At 52.9% G+C, this 15,694-nt stretch overlaps 4 protein-coding genes across 4 annotated transcripts; 2 read left to right on the forward strand and 2 right to left on the reverse strand.

Annotated features, from left to right (window-relative positions):
• The first annotated feature begins 140 nt into the window (after positions 1-140).
• On the forward strand, positions 141-3,038 carry PV05_05363 (sodium/hydrogen exchanger 3). Its single transcript, XM_013461857.1, has 6 exons — positions 141-406; positions 457-486; positions 540-689; positions 740-873; positions 924-1,449; positions 1,506-3,038. Exons 1-6 carry the CDS (start codon positions 367-369, stop codon positions 2,720-2,722), a joined length of 2,097 nt encoding a protein of 698 aa, XP_013317311.1. The 5' UTR covers positions 141-366; the 3' UTR covers positions 2,723-3,038.
• A 159-nt stretch (positions 3,039-3,197) lies between these two features.
• On the reverse strand, positions 3,198-9,393 carry PV05_05364 (uncharacterized protein). The gene has a single exon (XM_013461858.1). The coding sequence runs from the start codon at positions 8,915-8,917 to the stop codon at positions 3,566-3,568; it is 5,352 nt and encodes a 1,783-aa protein (XP_013317312.1). The 5' UTR covers positions 8,918-9,393; the 3' UTR covers positions 3,198-3,565.
• A 597-nt stretch (positions 9,394-9,990) lies between these two features.
• Positions 9,991-10,964, forward strand: PV05_05365 (uncharacterized protein). The gene is made up of 2 exons (XM_013461859.1): positions 9,991-10,171; positions 10,231-10,964. Exons 1-2 carry the CDS (start codon positions 10,046-10,048, stop codon positions 10,756-10,758), a joined length of 654 nt encoding a protein of 217 aa, XP_013317313.1. The 5' UTR covers positions 9,991-10,045; the 3' UTR covers positions 10,759-10,964.
• A 156-nt stretch (positions 10,965-11,120) lies between these two features.
• On the reverse strand, positions 11,121-14,340 carry PV05_05366 (uncharacterized protein). Its single transcript, XM_013461860.1, has 3 exons — positions 12,020-14,340; positions 11,883-11,966; positions 11,121-11,829 (listed from the first exon to the last, which is right to left on the reverse strand). The coding sequence occupies exons 1-3, from the start codon at positions 13,732-13,734 to the stop codon at positions 11,571-11,573; spliced, it is 2,058 nt and encodes a 685-aa protein (XP_013317314.1). The 5' UTR covers positions 13,735-14,340; the 3' UTR covers positions 11,121-11,570.
• Positions 14,341-15,694: the final 1,354 nt, after the last annotated feature.

The following is a 15,694-nucleotide window of genomic DNA, read 5'->3' on the forward strand; positions in this document are numbered from 1 at the left end:
CAGAGGAGGAAAAGGGGCGGGAAGGTCGATTAGGCGAAGAGGATGGGAGGATCGAGGGCCGCGTCGCCAATCAGTCCGGCCAGTGCCATGTGCGGTGGAGATTCCCCTCTGCCTTGTCTTCTTAACAGCCTGCGGTGCGCCTCGTCTGCGATATATTGTAGGTACAAGCACAAAGGAAACATTGTCGCAGTCTGTGCCCCAACTCCGTCTCGCCTTGCCGTACATCGCAAGTTCATCTGCTTTTTCCACTTACTCGAGCGACAACTCTTCCGGATTTCTCGGTGGTCGCCCGCTTGCTGTGCATTCTCTCCGACATGCTCATTCTGTCGAATAACGTCGAATGATCATTCCATCACCTGCGCCCAAATGGCATCCTCTCTCGTTGGCGCAACATTGAATATCCTTCGTAAGAAGCAGAGATAACTCTCGGATGCGACCATACTGACAGTACCTTAGGCCGACAAGACGAAGAGATAGACCCTGATGGTGCGGAATTCTGTACCTCCTCGCCGTCCTCCAGCGCTAACACTTTGCAACAGAGCCCTCCGAGGCTGGCCAGAAAGAGATCTTCTCATCATGGGCACTTTTCATCCTGATTATGCTGCTGATCGCAGCCCTATTCACGAGTTATATGTTACAACAGAAGAGGATTCAAGCCGTGCATGAAACAGTCATATCGATATTCACTGGTACGTAACAATGGAAATCCAAGAGGCAGAATCCCACTGATGGTCTTCAGGAATGGTCGTCGGACTGGTAATACGAATCACGCCCGGAACAGCGATACAAGACACCGTTAGCTTTGACTATCAGTTCTTCTTCAACCTCCTCCTGCCGCCTATCATTCTAGCTTCTGGGTATGAGCTGCATCAGGTCAGATATCCTCACAAAGAGTCGGCCAGACCGTGGCTAATTCACAGCAGGCCAACTTCTTTCGAAATATCGGCACGATCTTGACCTTCGCATTCGCTGGGACATTCATATCAGCCGTTTCTCTGGGCTTGATTCTGTGGTTGTGGACGAGAGTTCCATTTGATGGCTTGACAATAACCTGGGTTGAAGCCATTTCCGTGGGCGCTACACTGTCCGCCACCGATCCTGTCACCATCCTGGCCATTTTCAACCTCTACAAGGTCGAACCAAAATTATATACTGTCATTTTCGGCGAATCCATCCTCAATGACGCCATTGCTATCGTACTGTTCGAGACTGCCCAGAGGTACAGGGAAGGGGCCTCTGGGAATCTGAATGTCATCAGCCTCTTTGAGGCGATCGGGATCTTCTTGTTGGTCTTCTTTACCAGTTTGTTGATCGGCGTGATTGTGGGTGTCGGCACTGCTTTGACCTTGAAGTACACGCTTGTTCGAAGATTCCCCAAGATTGAGAGTTGTCTGGTGGTTTTGATCGCATATGCAAGCTACTTCTTCTCAAATGGCGTGCATATGTCAGGTATGGAATCCAGACTCTACCACAACCTTGAAGGTGACGGGCTAATCCACGACCAGGCATTGTGTCCCTCTTGTTCTGCGGAATCACCCTCAAACACTACGCGTACTACAACATGTCGAGACGCACTCAACTCACCACCAAATTCATCTTCCAGATCCTTGCTCAACTCTCCGAAAACTTCATCTTCATCTATCTCGGCTTGACTTTGTTTACGGAAACAGACCTAGTCTTCAAGCCTCTGTTCATCCTTGTCACCGTGGTCGGAATTTGCGCAGCTAGATGGCTTGCAGTATTTCCCTTATCCAAGGCGATCAACTACATCATCCGTCTCCGCGCCAAGAGAAGGGGCCAGGAAGTCGCGGAAGAACTCCCCTGGCACTATCAAGCCATGCTCTTCTGGGCTGGTCTCCGTGGTGCCGTCGGTGTCGCTCTTGCCGCCGGTCTACAAGGAAACGAAGGACCTGCTCTCCGCGCAACAGTCCTGGTCGTGGTGGTGCTCACAGTCATCATCTTCGGCGGTACAACAGCACGCATGCTCGAGATCTTGGGCATTCGGACAGGTGTTGTCGATGAAATCGACTCGGACGACGAATTCGATATCGAGACAGCCAACGGCGGCACCTACTACAAGCGCTCAGGCACGGCGTTCGGGCATAACCCCCGCCCCTCAAATATCGGCCTCGACTACCTCCAGAGCGCTCCCCACAACCACTCCGGCCGTCCAAACGGATCAGCTTCGCGTCCGCGCCCAGATAGAGGGTACAGCAGCAGTAACGGTGCATCCCCACCGTTCGACAAGCCCAAGCGCGGTGGCAACCATCGCAAGAATTCGAACATCAGCCAGCGTGAGCGCGAGCTTGCGGCGCAGCAGGGCAAGCTTTTGGTGGAGCAAATCAGCGGCTCGACCAGCGATGATGACGAAGACGCCGCTGATCTCGACCTACCTCCTGCCGCACCGAGACGAAAACCTTCACCGCTAACCATGGGCAATGCCGGCGGACCGTATGCGAATGATCCACGCACACGCTCCGCGCCAGATGTCGTACTCAACGGTAGCGACGAAGGGGGCGCTGACGGAGATATGGGTGTCGCTGGATCCGCCACGGGAGGAACGTCGTCCGGCCCGATGGCGAGCAGTAGTATAAGGAATCTCCTGCGTGGGGCGACGGCAGACCATACGGCCTGGTTCAAGCAGTTGGACGAGGATTTCATCAAGCCTCATTTACTGCTGGATCAGCATCAGGGCCAGGGGAAAGGGCCTCCTCCTGTATAAGGATCAATGAGCGTGTAATTGGGTTTGGGACGGGGATTTTTCTTCCGAAGGGTTTCAGTTCGGAAGTTTTGCACATTTAGACCTTGACCTTCGGCTATGAGTCTGCAACGGGATGGAGGGGTCGGTCCAATGGATCGAGATGAATATATGGACTGATTGAGTTGCTTAGGGGCTGGCCTTCGGACCTGCTGGGCGTTTTTACAAGATGGATGGCATATCCAAGGCGCATCACCGCGTAATATCCCCGCGGATCCTATCTACGCGAGTGCGCGGTGCAGGGTGTAGAATCGGGAAATGAATACGGAGTATTTCTAGCCTTGTCTTTTGCTATACGCCGTGATCCGGTTCCAGTCGCATACATATGGGTTCTCGAGCGACCAGAGCAAAGCATTCTCTACAGGCTGAACGGGGGTTCAAGTACGATGCTGCACGTGGTTGTGGATGAACTTGAAGACACTCATTTTCCGAAACGGGCGTGGTCCGTATGAGTGACTCGTGCGAGAGTAGTGAAAAGTACATAGACACGGTAGGTTGGTGGTTAATCAAGAGATGCTCGCCTCGAGAATCCGACTTCATTCCATTCTGCGCGCTATGCCCACAACATTCAATAGTGCTCAAACCTCGATGCCATCCAGTTCCACTCCATGCTCATGGATCTGCTTTCCCCAACCGTTTGGTAGTCTCACAACGCTTGCGACAAGTAATATCGGGGTATCTTCTCTCGCCAAGTATAATAAACATCGCATAGTGCGGCCAAGTGCTAAGACACCAATCTCTGAATCCAAGATAAGACCTAATCCATACAAGCAAGCATGGTACTCTTCCACTCATGGACCCCCAGCTTCACGTCGCACCATCTTCCTCCTTGCCCTCTTTGGGATCGTCCCCGGGTTCGTCGTCCGGTGTGGGACTGACAACGATAGCCGGCGGAGGCTGCGACCAGCTTGGACTCAATGTTCCTCCTGATGATCGCTTATCATCCGTTGTCGTCTCTTCATCTCCGTCCACCCTGGTCTGCTTGTCTTCGCCATCCTCATCTGCCAGCTTCGTGGGCGATTGTACAGAATCTCTTGCGGCGACGCTCTGGTGCGCTGTCCGTCGTCGCAGTCTACGAGCTTTCCGTTCTTCGTCGGCGCCATCTCGTCGTCTCCTTACGTCAATCTCGTCCCCGGTCGACGGTGCTGAGCTTCTCATCTCCTGGAGAGCTCTTAATGCTCGGTCGGCGACGTCTTCACTCTCGCTCACATCACCCTTGCCGCTGGTGCCATCTTCAGCACTGAGACCATCTTCGTTGGCTTTTTCTCCCACGCTGACCAGGCCGCGGCTCTCCTCTAGACCCTCTTTCGTGGGCAGCTCCGGTAACTGTTGGCCACTAGCTACCCGCTGATCATGCTTTTCCTTCAGCCTAGCACGTCTTCTTCGATCGCGCTGATCCTTGACTTGTGGTGCTGCAGCTCGAAGTTTGGCCAGGAGATCCTCCATGGCACCATTGGCTGGAGGACTGCCAGGAGTTTCTGCACCACTGGCTCCACCACTAGAGCTTGCCCCAGCTTGTGCTCTCTTTCTGGCCATACTAACTTCGAGACGGCGCTTCGTCTCTTCCATAGTCGTGTTCTTCTCTCTGGACTTCTTCCATTCACTCACGAAGCCGCCAAGCTTGCTGAAGAACTCTCTTCTAGCATTCTCATCTTGATTGTCCTCGCCAAAGTAGGTCATGATGTCGTCGTAGGTCCTCGAGGTCTCCTCCAGGTAGAGCTGCATCTGTTCCGCCTTTCGTCTTGCTTCCTTCATTGACCTTTGCACTACCTGAGCAACACGATCTTGAGGATGAAACTTCTTAGGGTCACTCAAGTTACCGGCATCTAAGGAAGCTTGAACGTTCTTGATGTTGTCAATGTACTTCTTCGCATCTTGGCGCAGTTGGTCGACGTGGAGCTTGGAGGCAGGTACAACAGCCGCTATATCTTCGACGAAGACTTCCCATTGAGAGTACTGGTTGCGAACAATTCGCTCAATGAGGTCTGCGAAAGTTGTCTCGTTCTTGTCATCTTTGACCATCCCTAGACGAGCAAGCGAACTGAGTTTGAAACCAGTGGCTTGCTTGTTCGAGTCGTTCATGTAGTTTCCGATGTCAAGGATGAGAGCAAGTACGCTCATTAAGGAGGTCGAGTCGCGGATTGCCTCGGAGACATTGACAATCTCCTTCAATTTGCCGGAGATCTCATCGTACTCATTTTCATAGGATCTTGTCAGGGCCAGGGCTCGCATTCTTGCCTTCCAGTAATGGTGCAGCTCGTAAGCAGTCTGTAGGTAGATCTGATCCTCTTTTGTCAGCTCGGACGGGTCCTGCTCACGCTTGGATGTCAAGGCATCGGGCCCTGTCCAGTCCTTGCTGTAAGGCGCCATCAATTTCGCAATGTTCTCCGGTATCGTACAGAGATCTTCCCTCTGAAGGAAGTCCATCACCACGTTGTTATCGAGCACTTCTCTGTCACAGTGGATGATCTTTCGCACAACCTCATCGGCAGAATCATTCTTGAACTTGGCCATGGAAACATGGAAGTTTCTCATCATGTCACTGCTGATGATCTGCTTCTTATCGTTCTTGCCCTTGCCAGCACCAGTGCCGATGATCTTGATCTCCTTGGCAATAAAGAGCTTTTCAACTTCATCTAGGACACCCTTGCGCTGCAACTCACGATACTTCTCTTCTCTGGCTTCCGTGTTTGCGTTACTGGCCCACACAGTGACTTGTGGCGTATCCACTTTATCCCAATGGAAAGCCTTGAGCTTCTTCTTGGGACGCATGATAGGGTTCTTCAGCATAGGGACAGGCGCGATGGGTGACAGAGGCAGGTAGTGGCCATGCTCAGCTCCTGGAAGAGGCGGAGGAGCAGCAGGGGATATGGGACTCATAGGTAGTGAGCCAGGAGGTGGTGGAGGTGGTGGGGGTGGGGCCCCAGAGAAGCCAGGCAAGGAGGGAGTTGCAGGAGAAAGAGGCATTCCTGGAGGAGGGGGCGGCGGCGGCGGAGGTGCGCCAGCCTCAAATCCAGGTATGAGAGCAGGCGTTGGAGGCTGCGATGAACCTGACGGTGGTGGTGGTGGAGGTGGAGGAGGAGGGCCAGTGAACTTGGCTTCGGCCTGTGCTTCGTCAATCGGCGTCCTGGGCGATTCGGACTCGAGACTAGGATGAGTAGGTCCAGTTGTGATACCGTCGTTCTCTGCTGCTGTATCGTCGCTGTCGTCGTCCATTCTCTTGACCTTTGAAGTAAGTTCGCCCATGAGACTTGACTGCTGTTCTGCGTTGATCTTGGGCCTGGAGTACTCAACCAGACGTGGCTTCTCGTAAATTATTGCTTCCTCGTCTGCAGAGTCATGCTCCGTTCCGGCTTCCTCGCTAACAGCCAAAGCCTCCAATGCAGCTCTTCTGGACCCCTTCAGAGCATTGCTGCGATGGACACTTCCCATAACACTATTGGTGAGATGTCTCCTAGTCTTCTCCTGGAAATCTGCGTCGACGAGATCATCCATCTTCTCACGAAGCTCTCGGAGTCTATCTGACGGACCTTGCTGGCCCCAGACTTTCCCTTCGAGCTTGAATTGGGTCTTGGTGCGCTCAAGGTTCCGCTCTAGACGCTCCATCAACTTTTCCCTGTCCAAAATACCTTGCATTTGCGCAGGGTCTTTGTCAACCACTCCCTCTTTGGCTGCGCGTGAGGCCGCAACCTCTTGGGCGTCTTTGAGCATAAGATACAACTCTCTCGTTTCGAGCTCGTTCCTCTGCAACTCCTGTGCTCTGATTCGTTGAAGCTCCGCGACTTCAGACTTCAACGCCTCCGCTTGCCTGGACTGCATTTCAATTATGGCGGCCTGCTCCTCAATCTGCTTCTGCAATTTCGAGACCAGGCCGTCAGCACCAAGGGAGACTTGAGCCGCCATCTCATCTCGTTCAGCAAGTGCAGCTTCAGCGATTTGCCTTGATTCGGTGGCTTCGTCGAAAGCAATGCGAGCTTCATCATCGGTATGCAATCTGTCTAGCAGGCTCTGCACTGTAAAGTTCAAGCTCTGCTTCAAGTCCATGTCGGGTAGGCGACGGTCCATGGCCACATAGCTGAGCATGGAATCCACTAGCTGAAACATCCTCAAGCGTTCATCAGCATTGTTCTCTCGGAGGAGCAGCATGTGTTGCATGGCCGAAATGAAATAATCTTGAGTCCTTGTACCCTGGACTCGGGACATGATGGCATCGGTAATCTGCATGGGATCTGTCATGTCCCTGACTTCGCCCTCGATACTATCCACCATGCTGCTGCCTTCTCGTTGTAGCAGATCTTCATAGTCGATGGCCTCATTTTCGCGAAACTTGGCGACTTGTTTGTCGATGACATCGTATTGGAAGGACTCCATCTTGACCAGGATGCGCTTGATGCCGCAACCGATGAACTGAGCTCTGATGTGGCATCGTAGCTGCAAATCTCGTTCGGGGGCGTCCACCAACATGTTGATGAGAACCAATGTTGCGACAGCATACTCCATCAAAAGGTTCTCCATACCAATACCGCCGCTGCGGACTTCTTCGCTGGCTCCCACCAGACTACCCATTTTGCCTCGCCCATCGATGGTGACTTCAACTATGCGCATCCAGGCGTCGAATCGGCCGTTTTCATTGATCTGATTCTTTACCATGTCCATTGCGTGCAGTACCTTCAGATGACCCTGACCCTGATCCCAATGGCAAAGAAACGTCAGCACTTCGCTGACCAGTTTCCTTGTCGTGAGCCGAGGTGATATCAAACATGTTGCCAATGCTACTGGGATCTGCTCATGCGTCAAAGCATCGTCGGCACCGTATTTGTTGTTCATCAGCGCTTTCAGACATTTCACAATATCGTACTCCCTATCCAGATCCTTTTCCGCGGAGGTCGCTGTGCTGATTGGTGTCGGCCCGCTGGCCTGACGTCGGTTGATCTTCAGTAATACACTTGTCAAGGCAATCTGACCCTGTGCTTCGATGAATGCTTTTACCCAACTGATTGGTTGGGTTCTCAAGCTGACGCTCAAACTTTGTAGTTGTTTCGCAGTGATACTGTTATCCAAAATCTTCTTGACATACCACTCGGGCGTACCATCTACGTCTCTCGAGGTCGGACCATCAATCGTCCCCGTCTGTCGAGCCTGTTGCCTCCGCTTCTGCTCCCCTTGCCACTCGGTCAATTTGTCTTGATGCACAAGAGTCCATTTCTTCGTAGGAGCGTATGCCATCATCTGGCGCTTAGCTTGTTCCGGCAAATTTTGCCAACCACGCTTGTGCATGAGCTGTAAGAACAACTTCTCAATTTCTTCGTCGCTTTGCGGTTTGGGAAGATAGAATCCAGCAGGGGTGAAAGAGGTTGTTGAACTGAAAGGTGACGTTTGTTGCGCCGGCCAGCCGGCATGCGAACTAAGCTTTGATAGCCGAGAGTGAGTCGGAGACACTACTGACGAGGTGTCAAAGTCCTGCCGTGAAGGCACCGCTGTTCTTGATGATCTGTCGGATGAAAAGAGGCTCGACCCTCCTGTAGCCGAGGAGGCGGTTGATTTTATACTGGCACCGTCAAACGATTTCCGCCGGCTCCCTCCATAAGAGTCACTTGTGGAAACTGAATCGTAAGCGCCATGTTCGGGACCATTACTACTCCCCGGCCGACCCCATTGCTGATATTTTGTCCCGCGATCCCCAGCCTGGCTGGAGGCCATCGTAACTCCATTGACATTTGTATGGGGTGGCGGGCGCGGCCCGGTAGGATGCGAGGCGCCATTCGCCGGTGCATTAAAAGCAGGATATTGATGGAAATCGGTTCCGCGAGCGAGTTGGTGCGGCTGCGGCTCTCTCCTCGCGGAAATTTGGTCTTCTCGAGGCAGGTATTCAACGGAGATGGGAGTTTGCGATCGATCGGTTGCGGAGTAAGGTATCGAGGTAATGACACCAGCGGTCATGTTGAGGCCAGTGGTGTCGGCGTCCTGGCCGTCGTTGGAGACGACCGACTCTTTTCTCGAATGCCTTGAAGTCCAGGAACCATTTGCGTTCGACTCCAGGGTACCAAGACCCCCTCCATCGTAACGGCTGTCTGACTTGTCTCGATGCCGTCGACTGAAGAAACCTTTGCTCGCGGACGATTGTCTGGAGGCTTTGTCCGATTGTATTATCGGGGGCATCGTCTCTGCTGCGCAGGCTGAACAGGACGCATGTGTGTGAAGTTGAGATGCCCCAGAAGGGTGCCCACTTCCGGAGACTTGTATTGTCCCCCTCGTTACAAATTATTCTGACAGCCAATGTCGGAATGTCTCTATCCTTGCATCGTACCTGCCCTCCCCTGATGCACTCCGTCTCTCGTTTCGGCAGGAGGGGTCGACGTTCACGTGGGTCGTCGTGCGTTGAGTTGGATCAAGAAAGATAGGGACGACAGGGTCAGGTGTGAGGAAAGCGGTAAACAGTCGCCGGAAACAAAGAAAGCCGAGCTGGACGCGGACGTGTTCTGTGCTACCTGCAACGCGGACAGGCGACGCTGGAGACTCAAAAAAGAGACTGTCCAACAAGTGAACAAAGGCGAGTCAACCACATGGGAATTTCTTGAGAGTGATGCGAGGCAAGTGATTGACAGCGTCCGCGATGGTGTTCAGTGGTCAGTGTGTCCTGGACTTTCGCAGTCCACAGCGCCTCAAGGGGTTGAGTGGTTTGCAGATTCATGGCACCCCAAGGTAGCCAATGGTCTGCCCTCACCACACGTACCCGCTCTCTAAGATTCTTCCACCAGGCCATGATAGGGTCTGTTCAAGCCGATCATCGCCACTAAAATATGGCCGCCAAACCACTCTTCGGCGTCCTGGCTGCACGCGATCCTGCATTGATCTCGCTACTCCGTACTTTTACATACTGCTTGACCATGGTCAGAGATTATTGTTATGGCGTGCAGTTTTGCTCTCGATACAGCCACGCCATACCGATTTACACTATCCCACCGTGGCAATCATGCATGGCTCAAAGTGGATGGCCATCTATCCTCAAGCGCCTGAGGAAGCCCTGGGGATGCTAAACTGGACACGGGGGCACCCAACGGGCTTCCACAGCACCCACCCAAGCACCTGTATTATTAGGCTCCACGTGAGCTGCCACTGCTCCCCAGTCCTGCCAATCGTGTCGGCCTCGGTCACTTCAAACCTGCCTGAGGGAGCCTCAAACGGACTGCCTAATTTCACGTCCTTGATTGATCAGAACCACTATCTCGCTCTATATATTTGCTCCATCGTGCCCTGCGCTTCCCCAGTCGCCAGTATGGCGGCATCATGAATCTGCTCAAACGCTCAATCCCGAGCACAATAGCCTCGACCAAAGGAGCGCCACCTGTCCCAGTAGACGTCAGCAACAAGGACAGCAACATGGCCGGTTCCGGCTTTCTCAACTTCACAAAGGTACAGCAGCGCTCAATGAGCATTTCTTCGAATTCACGACACTAACGGATCAAATCTAGACCGTCCTCATACCAGTCTTCATAGCCGCAGTCCTTTATCTCGTCATATTCCACGCCCTCCTACCTCTGTACCGGAGACACCGAGCCCGCTATTCACAGTACCTTCCCCTCCAATCAACTTCTCTATCTTCACATCTACCCGAAGCCCTTCAACCCTCGTCTCTCCGCGATCGTCTTTCGACGGTATTCCTTCGCCTCTTTCTGCCCTCGACATGGGCTTTCCGCAACCGCTTCAACCGTCGCGATAGCGTGGTTAGCGCAGACGGCGAGCTGTTCGACGTCGAGTCTGGGGAAGCAATGGTCGGCTTTGACGTCCAAGACCGTGATCGACGGAGAGATGGCATGGAACGTCAGATGTCCAATATGGTAGCAGCGACACGCACTGCGAATCAGGTCCAAGACGCAGCTATGGACTCTGACCGACGGTTGAGTCGGGATCTAGAGGAAGGGTTTCGTGATGATAGCGAGGACGAGAGAGTTACGCATCAGGTCTTGAGTGGGGGAAGGAACACACCCGCTCGGAGATGAGGACGCCTCGAACAGATGCAAAACATGAAATGATACCATCTGAATAAATACAGTCGGATTTTGCTCCCAGGTATATCTATTGTCTCAACTACTACTTTTGTTCGTGTCCTGATGCGCCCTGTTCGCGCTTCTCCGTGGACTGGAAATTCACATGAAGAGCACCTCAATGATACTGGATTTCTCGCCAGCACTCTTCCGTAAGTCACACAACTACTGGCGTGGGAGGAAATATTTGAACACGATTGCTGCTATCAGTATCAGCATGACCCGACAGCCAGCCGATGTCCAGGGCATGAGGACGGAGGGTAGGAGCCGACGGTTGAACTACTTAAACATGTAGTCGAACCTCCATATATGATGCTGTAGGCGTCAAATACGAAAGAAAACTCATGGGACCAAGTCTTAGATCAACTTCTTCTCTCCGCGATATGCAAAAGTGCAAACGCTCAATAAATGGCAGCTATATGTACAGTTGGTCCAGGCAGCGCCATGTCTCAAGATGGCCACAGGTCGGAAGTGACCCAAAACCCCCTTTTTCAAAAATCGTTCAAAGAAATTTATACATCGACAACCTCAGCAAGCCTCCCAAAGTATACCACGCTGAGGTGATCCTAGCGTGTAACGCCTCGAAAAGCGCTCCGTTCAATGCTTAAGCGTCAAAGCGTCTAAAGAGGTCATTGGTCGCCCTCGTCGCTGCCTCGAGGGCTGGACTCTCGTTGATCGTGAGTACATCATCTCTTCCTTTTACCAATCCTCGCAAAAGTGCGCAAGAAAAACAAAACAGCACAACATCTCTTCGTGTCAGAAAATGGCTACAGATTTTGCAACATGGAAGGTTGGACAAGTTGACTGGGTGCCATCATTGGATGTGACATGGGTTGCATGAGAAGCGTTGATGGAGGTGGCATCGACATGGGCATCAGACTAGACACGCTTGTAGGACGTGTGACTTCATCAGGAGAAGAAAGCTCGTCCATGGAGCCGAACTCGGCTTCTTCGTTTTCGAGCTCTTCTTCGCTGATTACTGGAGCAGATTGGCCATCTTGTTGAGATTCATGGGTGCGGCGGTGCCTGAAGTGATGGTTAGTCTATCGTGAACAAGAGTAGTACTGATGTGTACTCACTGAGCAAGGTTGTCTGAGCGCGAAAACGCTTTGTTGCAATAAGGGCAGACGTAGGGGCGTTCCTGAGTGTGGGTTCGAACATGCCTAGAAGGGTGTCAATAGGTGCGCCAACGCAGATCACAAAGGGGTTGTCATACCGCTTGAGGTGCTCGAGGCGCTTGAAAAGTCGGCCACAGCTGGGGATTGGGCAAGAATGTGACTTGTAAGGTACACCAAGCTCCATCATGGTCGCACTTCGTGCTCTCCGAATTGGGCCCGGTCTTTCTAACCGAACCGCAGGACTGGCCTGCATCGAGGGAGGATGCATATCGTCTCCAATGAGGCCGGACATGCCTTCAGCGCTAGTCACCATGTTCATCGAGTGCACAGGATCTTCCTCTAGACTGGCCAGGGGAGTTGTGTGACGCGAAAAGTCATGGAGATGATCCACTTTGTAGCTGTGTGGGAGTCCTGGTGGCGACTGACCTGCATGCTCATCTCCCTCGGCAATCGGCAGGACGGAGCTGGACATGGAGCGTCGGAGGTCACTGGGTCTTTGGGGCATATGCGTCTTCATGCCATGGGTGACCTGGGCGACGGCATTGGCTGCAACAGCATTCATGATCGATGAAGGAATCGAGGAACGGCGCCTCCTTGCTTTATAGGTTGGGGAACCTTCAATCACAGAGTAAACGTTTGCCGGTGGGAAGGCGCGAGGCGCGGCTGCATAAGTTGGGCCTGCGAGCGTAGAGGGTGGGAGTGAAGCCATAGGGTTGTAAGCATGCATTTGCTGCATTTCCGGGATGGCCGAATACAGGCCGGTATCTTCGTTGGCAATGTAGGCAGGCTCGGAACCGACCGGCACCGCGTGCTGAGGAGGTGTGATGGGCTCATATGATAAACCTCTTGTGCTATAATCCTCAAAATGTGAAGACACGAATGAAGGAGCAGGCGAGTATTCCATGTAAGCAGGCATGGAGGCATGTCGCATGTGCGAGCGGTCATAGGGCATCCCGTTCCGATCGTAGGCAATGGCGGAGTAATCCTGCTCCCGCGACATCGCTGTGGTAGTCATGGGAGTCTGCATAGCCATGCTAGTGTACATGGGATGTGGTTGCTCCTGGGACCTGGGCATCTGAGGTACCATTTGCGGAGGGGGCATCGAGTCTGCTGCACGAAGGACGGGGGAGGTCGACTGGGAGTATGCCACATTTGAGTTGGCAGTTGCGAATGATGATGAGTTGGCCTGTTGGGCCTTGGTGAGCTGCTCAAAGAGCGATTGGGAGGAGTCGAACTCGAATGAAAGAGCTGGCTCAGCCACGGCTTTTGTGGTCGCCTCCTGGCCCATCTTCTCGCGCTTCAAATCCCTCTCGAGAGCATCGAGAAATAGGCGGTCATGAGGCACGCTGTACCAATAGAAGACCTTCTGCTTCTTCTGCGTTCGGATGCAGTTGTTCTTGTACAGGAAGTCCAAGAAAGGACTTTTGGGTTCTTCCAACGACGCGTCTGTCCCTGACTTGAGATTCCGCAGATCGGAGAAAATTCCTTCCTCGAATTTTTTGGGGTTCTTGACCGGGCGACCGAAAGCTTGAAAACGGAAAGACAGACATCTCACGATGTCAGTACCGGAGATATGGAAGAGATTGTTCCATAGCACACAGGAAACATATTCACCGGTGGGCAGGAGGAATCTTCTGATTAAAGAGTCGGGGCTCCAGTCCACAGGGGCGGAGATCAGAAAGTATTTGAGGTTGTCAACTTGCTGCAGGGCGACTTGCGCATCCTGGGGCAAGCTCTGTTGTGCCTCGTTCGAGAGCATAAAAGTTTCGGGCTTCTGCGGTTGAGCCATCGGCGCACCGCTTGAGGGGTACATTGGACGCGGATGGGACTGTTGACGCGGCCAAAAATGGCGGTGGTATGGATGGGGTGGGTAGTCGTCACTGACTTTCCCGCTGCTGCCGCTGCTTGATGTGCTATTCAATACTGCACAGAGATGTCCCAAGCTCTTTCGTCAATGATCTTGAAGCGTGGTGTGATTGGCAGTAAGGACAGTAGCTGCGGAAAGGGGATGGTAGGGAGACAGATCAGGCCAGAGAATCGGCGAGGAGCAGGCGATTGTTATGATGCTTTGTGTATAGCGAACGTTGGTACCGATGATGTAAATGGAGTCAATGCGAGAGACCAGCTTCCGCAGTACGTCCAGACGTGGTGAAGCTCCTGTCTCGAGTGAGAGGAAGCGAGGACAGGTGAAACGAAAGTGGATAAGGAGAGAAGCTAGTCTCTCAAAAGTCCTCAAGGACAAGGCCGAGGACGGGAAAGGAAGGATGTAAAAGTTGGAGGACTTGCAGCAACGGAGGGTGAAACAGATGGAGGAGTGATGAGGCTTATGAGGGATAGAAAGGGAGAGATAAATGTGTGTGTAGAGTCGAAGGGTGACACCGGACCAGCGAGGAAGCGAGCGAGAGACTGAACGAAGATTAGGTGGACGGGAAGCAATTCTCGCTGTGCTGGGGACTGGGTCTCATTGAAGTAGTTAAGCTCGGTGACTAAAGCACTTTAGCTTATAGGGGAGGAAAATCGTGGGCCGGGCTAGACGGATGGAACTTAGGCGCTACTCTCTCAGAGGCTCGTAGAAATGGCCGCCAATTGAGAGGGACGTGCCATCGAAGCCATCGACCAGGGTAGAAAGCACACATCTTGTCCATTGCCATTCAGATACTACCTCTGGTACTCGTAGATGCTCCATCTCCTCCACAACGGCTTCCTTCTGCTTTTTCCACTCGTTCTCGAAGTCGGTGCTGCTCTGTCCATGCAGAAAGCACTTGGACCGGTCATCTGCTTCTCGGATTTCTGCAAGGGTCACCTTTGCCGCTTGAAGAAGAGCCTGGAGTCATGACAGATGCATCTCCCTTGGACTGTTCGCTCTATCTTTGGGGTAGCGCGCCAACGACTCGGCCAGTAGCCTCTCCGTCTGTTCCACGGTCAATTCGCGCTAGAACAGGTACAAGTACGACCAACTCCACTGTGCGCTTTTGTTGACCTCCCCGACGGATAATGGCCGTTGACTGGTGGGTTCTTGTCTCCCTGCTCTGGAAGCAGCCCGCAAGCTTGCATGGCCAACTCCCAGAGCTGCCGCTCTTCCTCCATGATTTACATGTGCAGGGTATCTCTCCTCGGGAGGCCGATCGTCCGTAGTTCAGCAAGGCCACGGTCAGCGATCTAATCCTCAGATAAAACAGATAATGCTTCTGATTTTTTGGAATGCACATGTACAATTGCGTATGCCTTCTTGGAAGGCTCAGAGACGATCTGTCCCGGGCGAGCTTGAGAGCAAACAGCATCCTGGCCAGATGCTGCGTGCTGTTCCCATCCAGACTGGTATGAATGACTGCGCGATTCAATGCTGATTGCTGCTGGAACATCGGATGGAAGAGGCACCAAATCATTACCCAAGCCAAGCATAACCTAATCGCGGCTCGGCAAAGTGATCCAAGCTCGCAAGTTGCTATTTTCATCCAAAGAGGAGAGCCCTTGGGCGCATCCCTCATGGCGAGCGTGTCGCTCGAACATGGTCCGTGAAGGCTTGCGGTCAAAGTGCTTGAGTTGACGCAGAATTGGTGAAACGAGTGGCTGAGAAGGCCAGATCGGTTGGACGAATGGTAGTACTGCAGGCGGTTGCATGGGTTCCGCTCTGAGCCACAACTGTCCTGTGACTCGATCATTTTCAAACGCATCTCAAACAAACGCCGCATAAGCACGGCCAGTTTCAGCTTGTGCTTAGATCATCGACCCAGTCTTGCTCGCTATGATGATGGTTGTTGGAAACCTAACGC

This window comes from Exophiala xenobiotica (assembly GCF_000835505.1).
Source record: "Exophiala xenobiotica strain CBS 118157 unplaced genomic scaffold supercont1.3, whole genome shotgun sequence".
NCBI classification, from domain to species: Eukaryota; Fungi; Ascomycota; class Eurotiomycetes; order Chaetothyriales; family Herpotrichiellaceae; genus Exophiala; species Exophiala xenobiotica.

What these genes read in the sequence shown, in the direction of transcription:
- PV05_05363 (XM_013461857.1), top strand. Translation starts at nt 367, where the DNA reads ATGGCATCCTCTCTCGTTGGCGCAACATTGAATATCCTTC. An exon ending in AGTCATATCGATATTCACTG is followed by an intron (nt 690 to 739) that starts GTACGTAACAAT and finishes GATGGTCTTCAG; the next exon opens with GAATGGTCGTCGGACTGGTA. An exon ending in AAATGGCGTGCATATGTCAG is followed by an intron (nt 1,450 to 1,505) that starts GTATGGAATCCA and finishes ATCCACGACCAG; the next exon opens with GCATTGTGTCCCTCTTGTTC.
- PV05_05364 (XM_013461858.1), bottom strand. Translation starts at nt 8,917, where the DNA reads ATGCCCCCGATAATACAATCGGACAAAGCCTCCAGACAATCGTCCGCG.
- PV05_05365 (XM_013461859.1), top strand. Translation starts at nt 10,046, where the DNA reads ATGAATCTGCTCAAACGCTCAATCCCGAGCACAATAGCCTCGACCAAA. An exon ending in GCTTTCTCAACTTCACAAAG is followed by an intron (nt 10,172 to 10,230) that starts GTACAGCAGCGC and finishes GATCAAATCTAG; the next exon opens with ACCGTCCTCATACCAGTCTT.
- PV05_05366 (XM_013461860.1), bottom strand. Translation starts at nt 13,734, where the DNA reads ATGTACCCCTCAAGCGGTGCGCCGATGGCTCAACCGCAGAAGCCCGAA. An exon ending in CGCCTCGAGCACCTCAAGCG is followed by an intron (nt 11,967 to 12,019) that starts GTATGACAACCC and finishes ACACCCTTCTAG; the next exon opens with GCATGTTCGAACCCACACTC. An exon ending in CGCTCAGACAACCTTGCTCA is followed by an intron (nt 11,830 to 11,882) that starts GTGAGTACACAT and finishes CCATCACTTCAG; the next exon opens with GCACCGCCGCACCCATGAAT.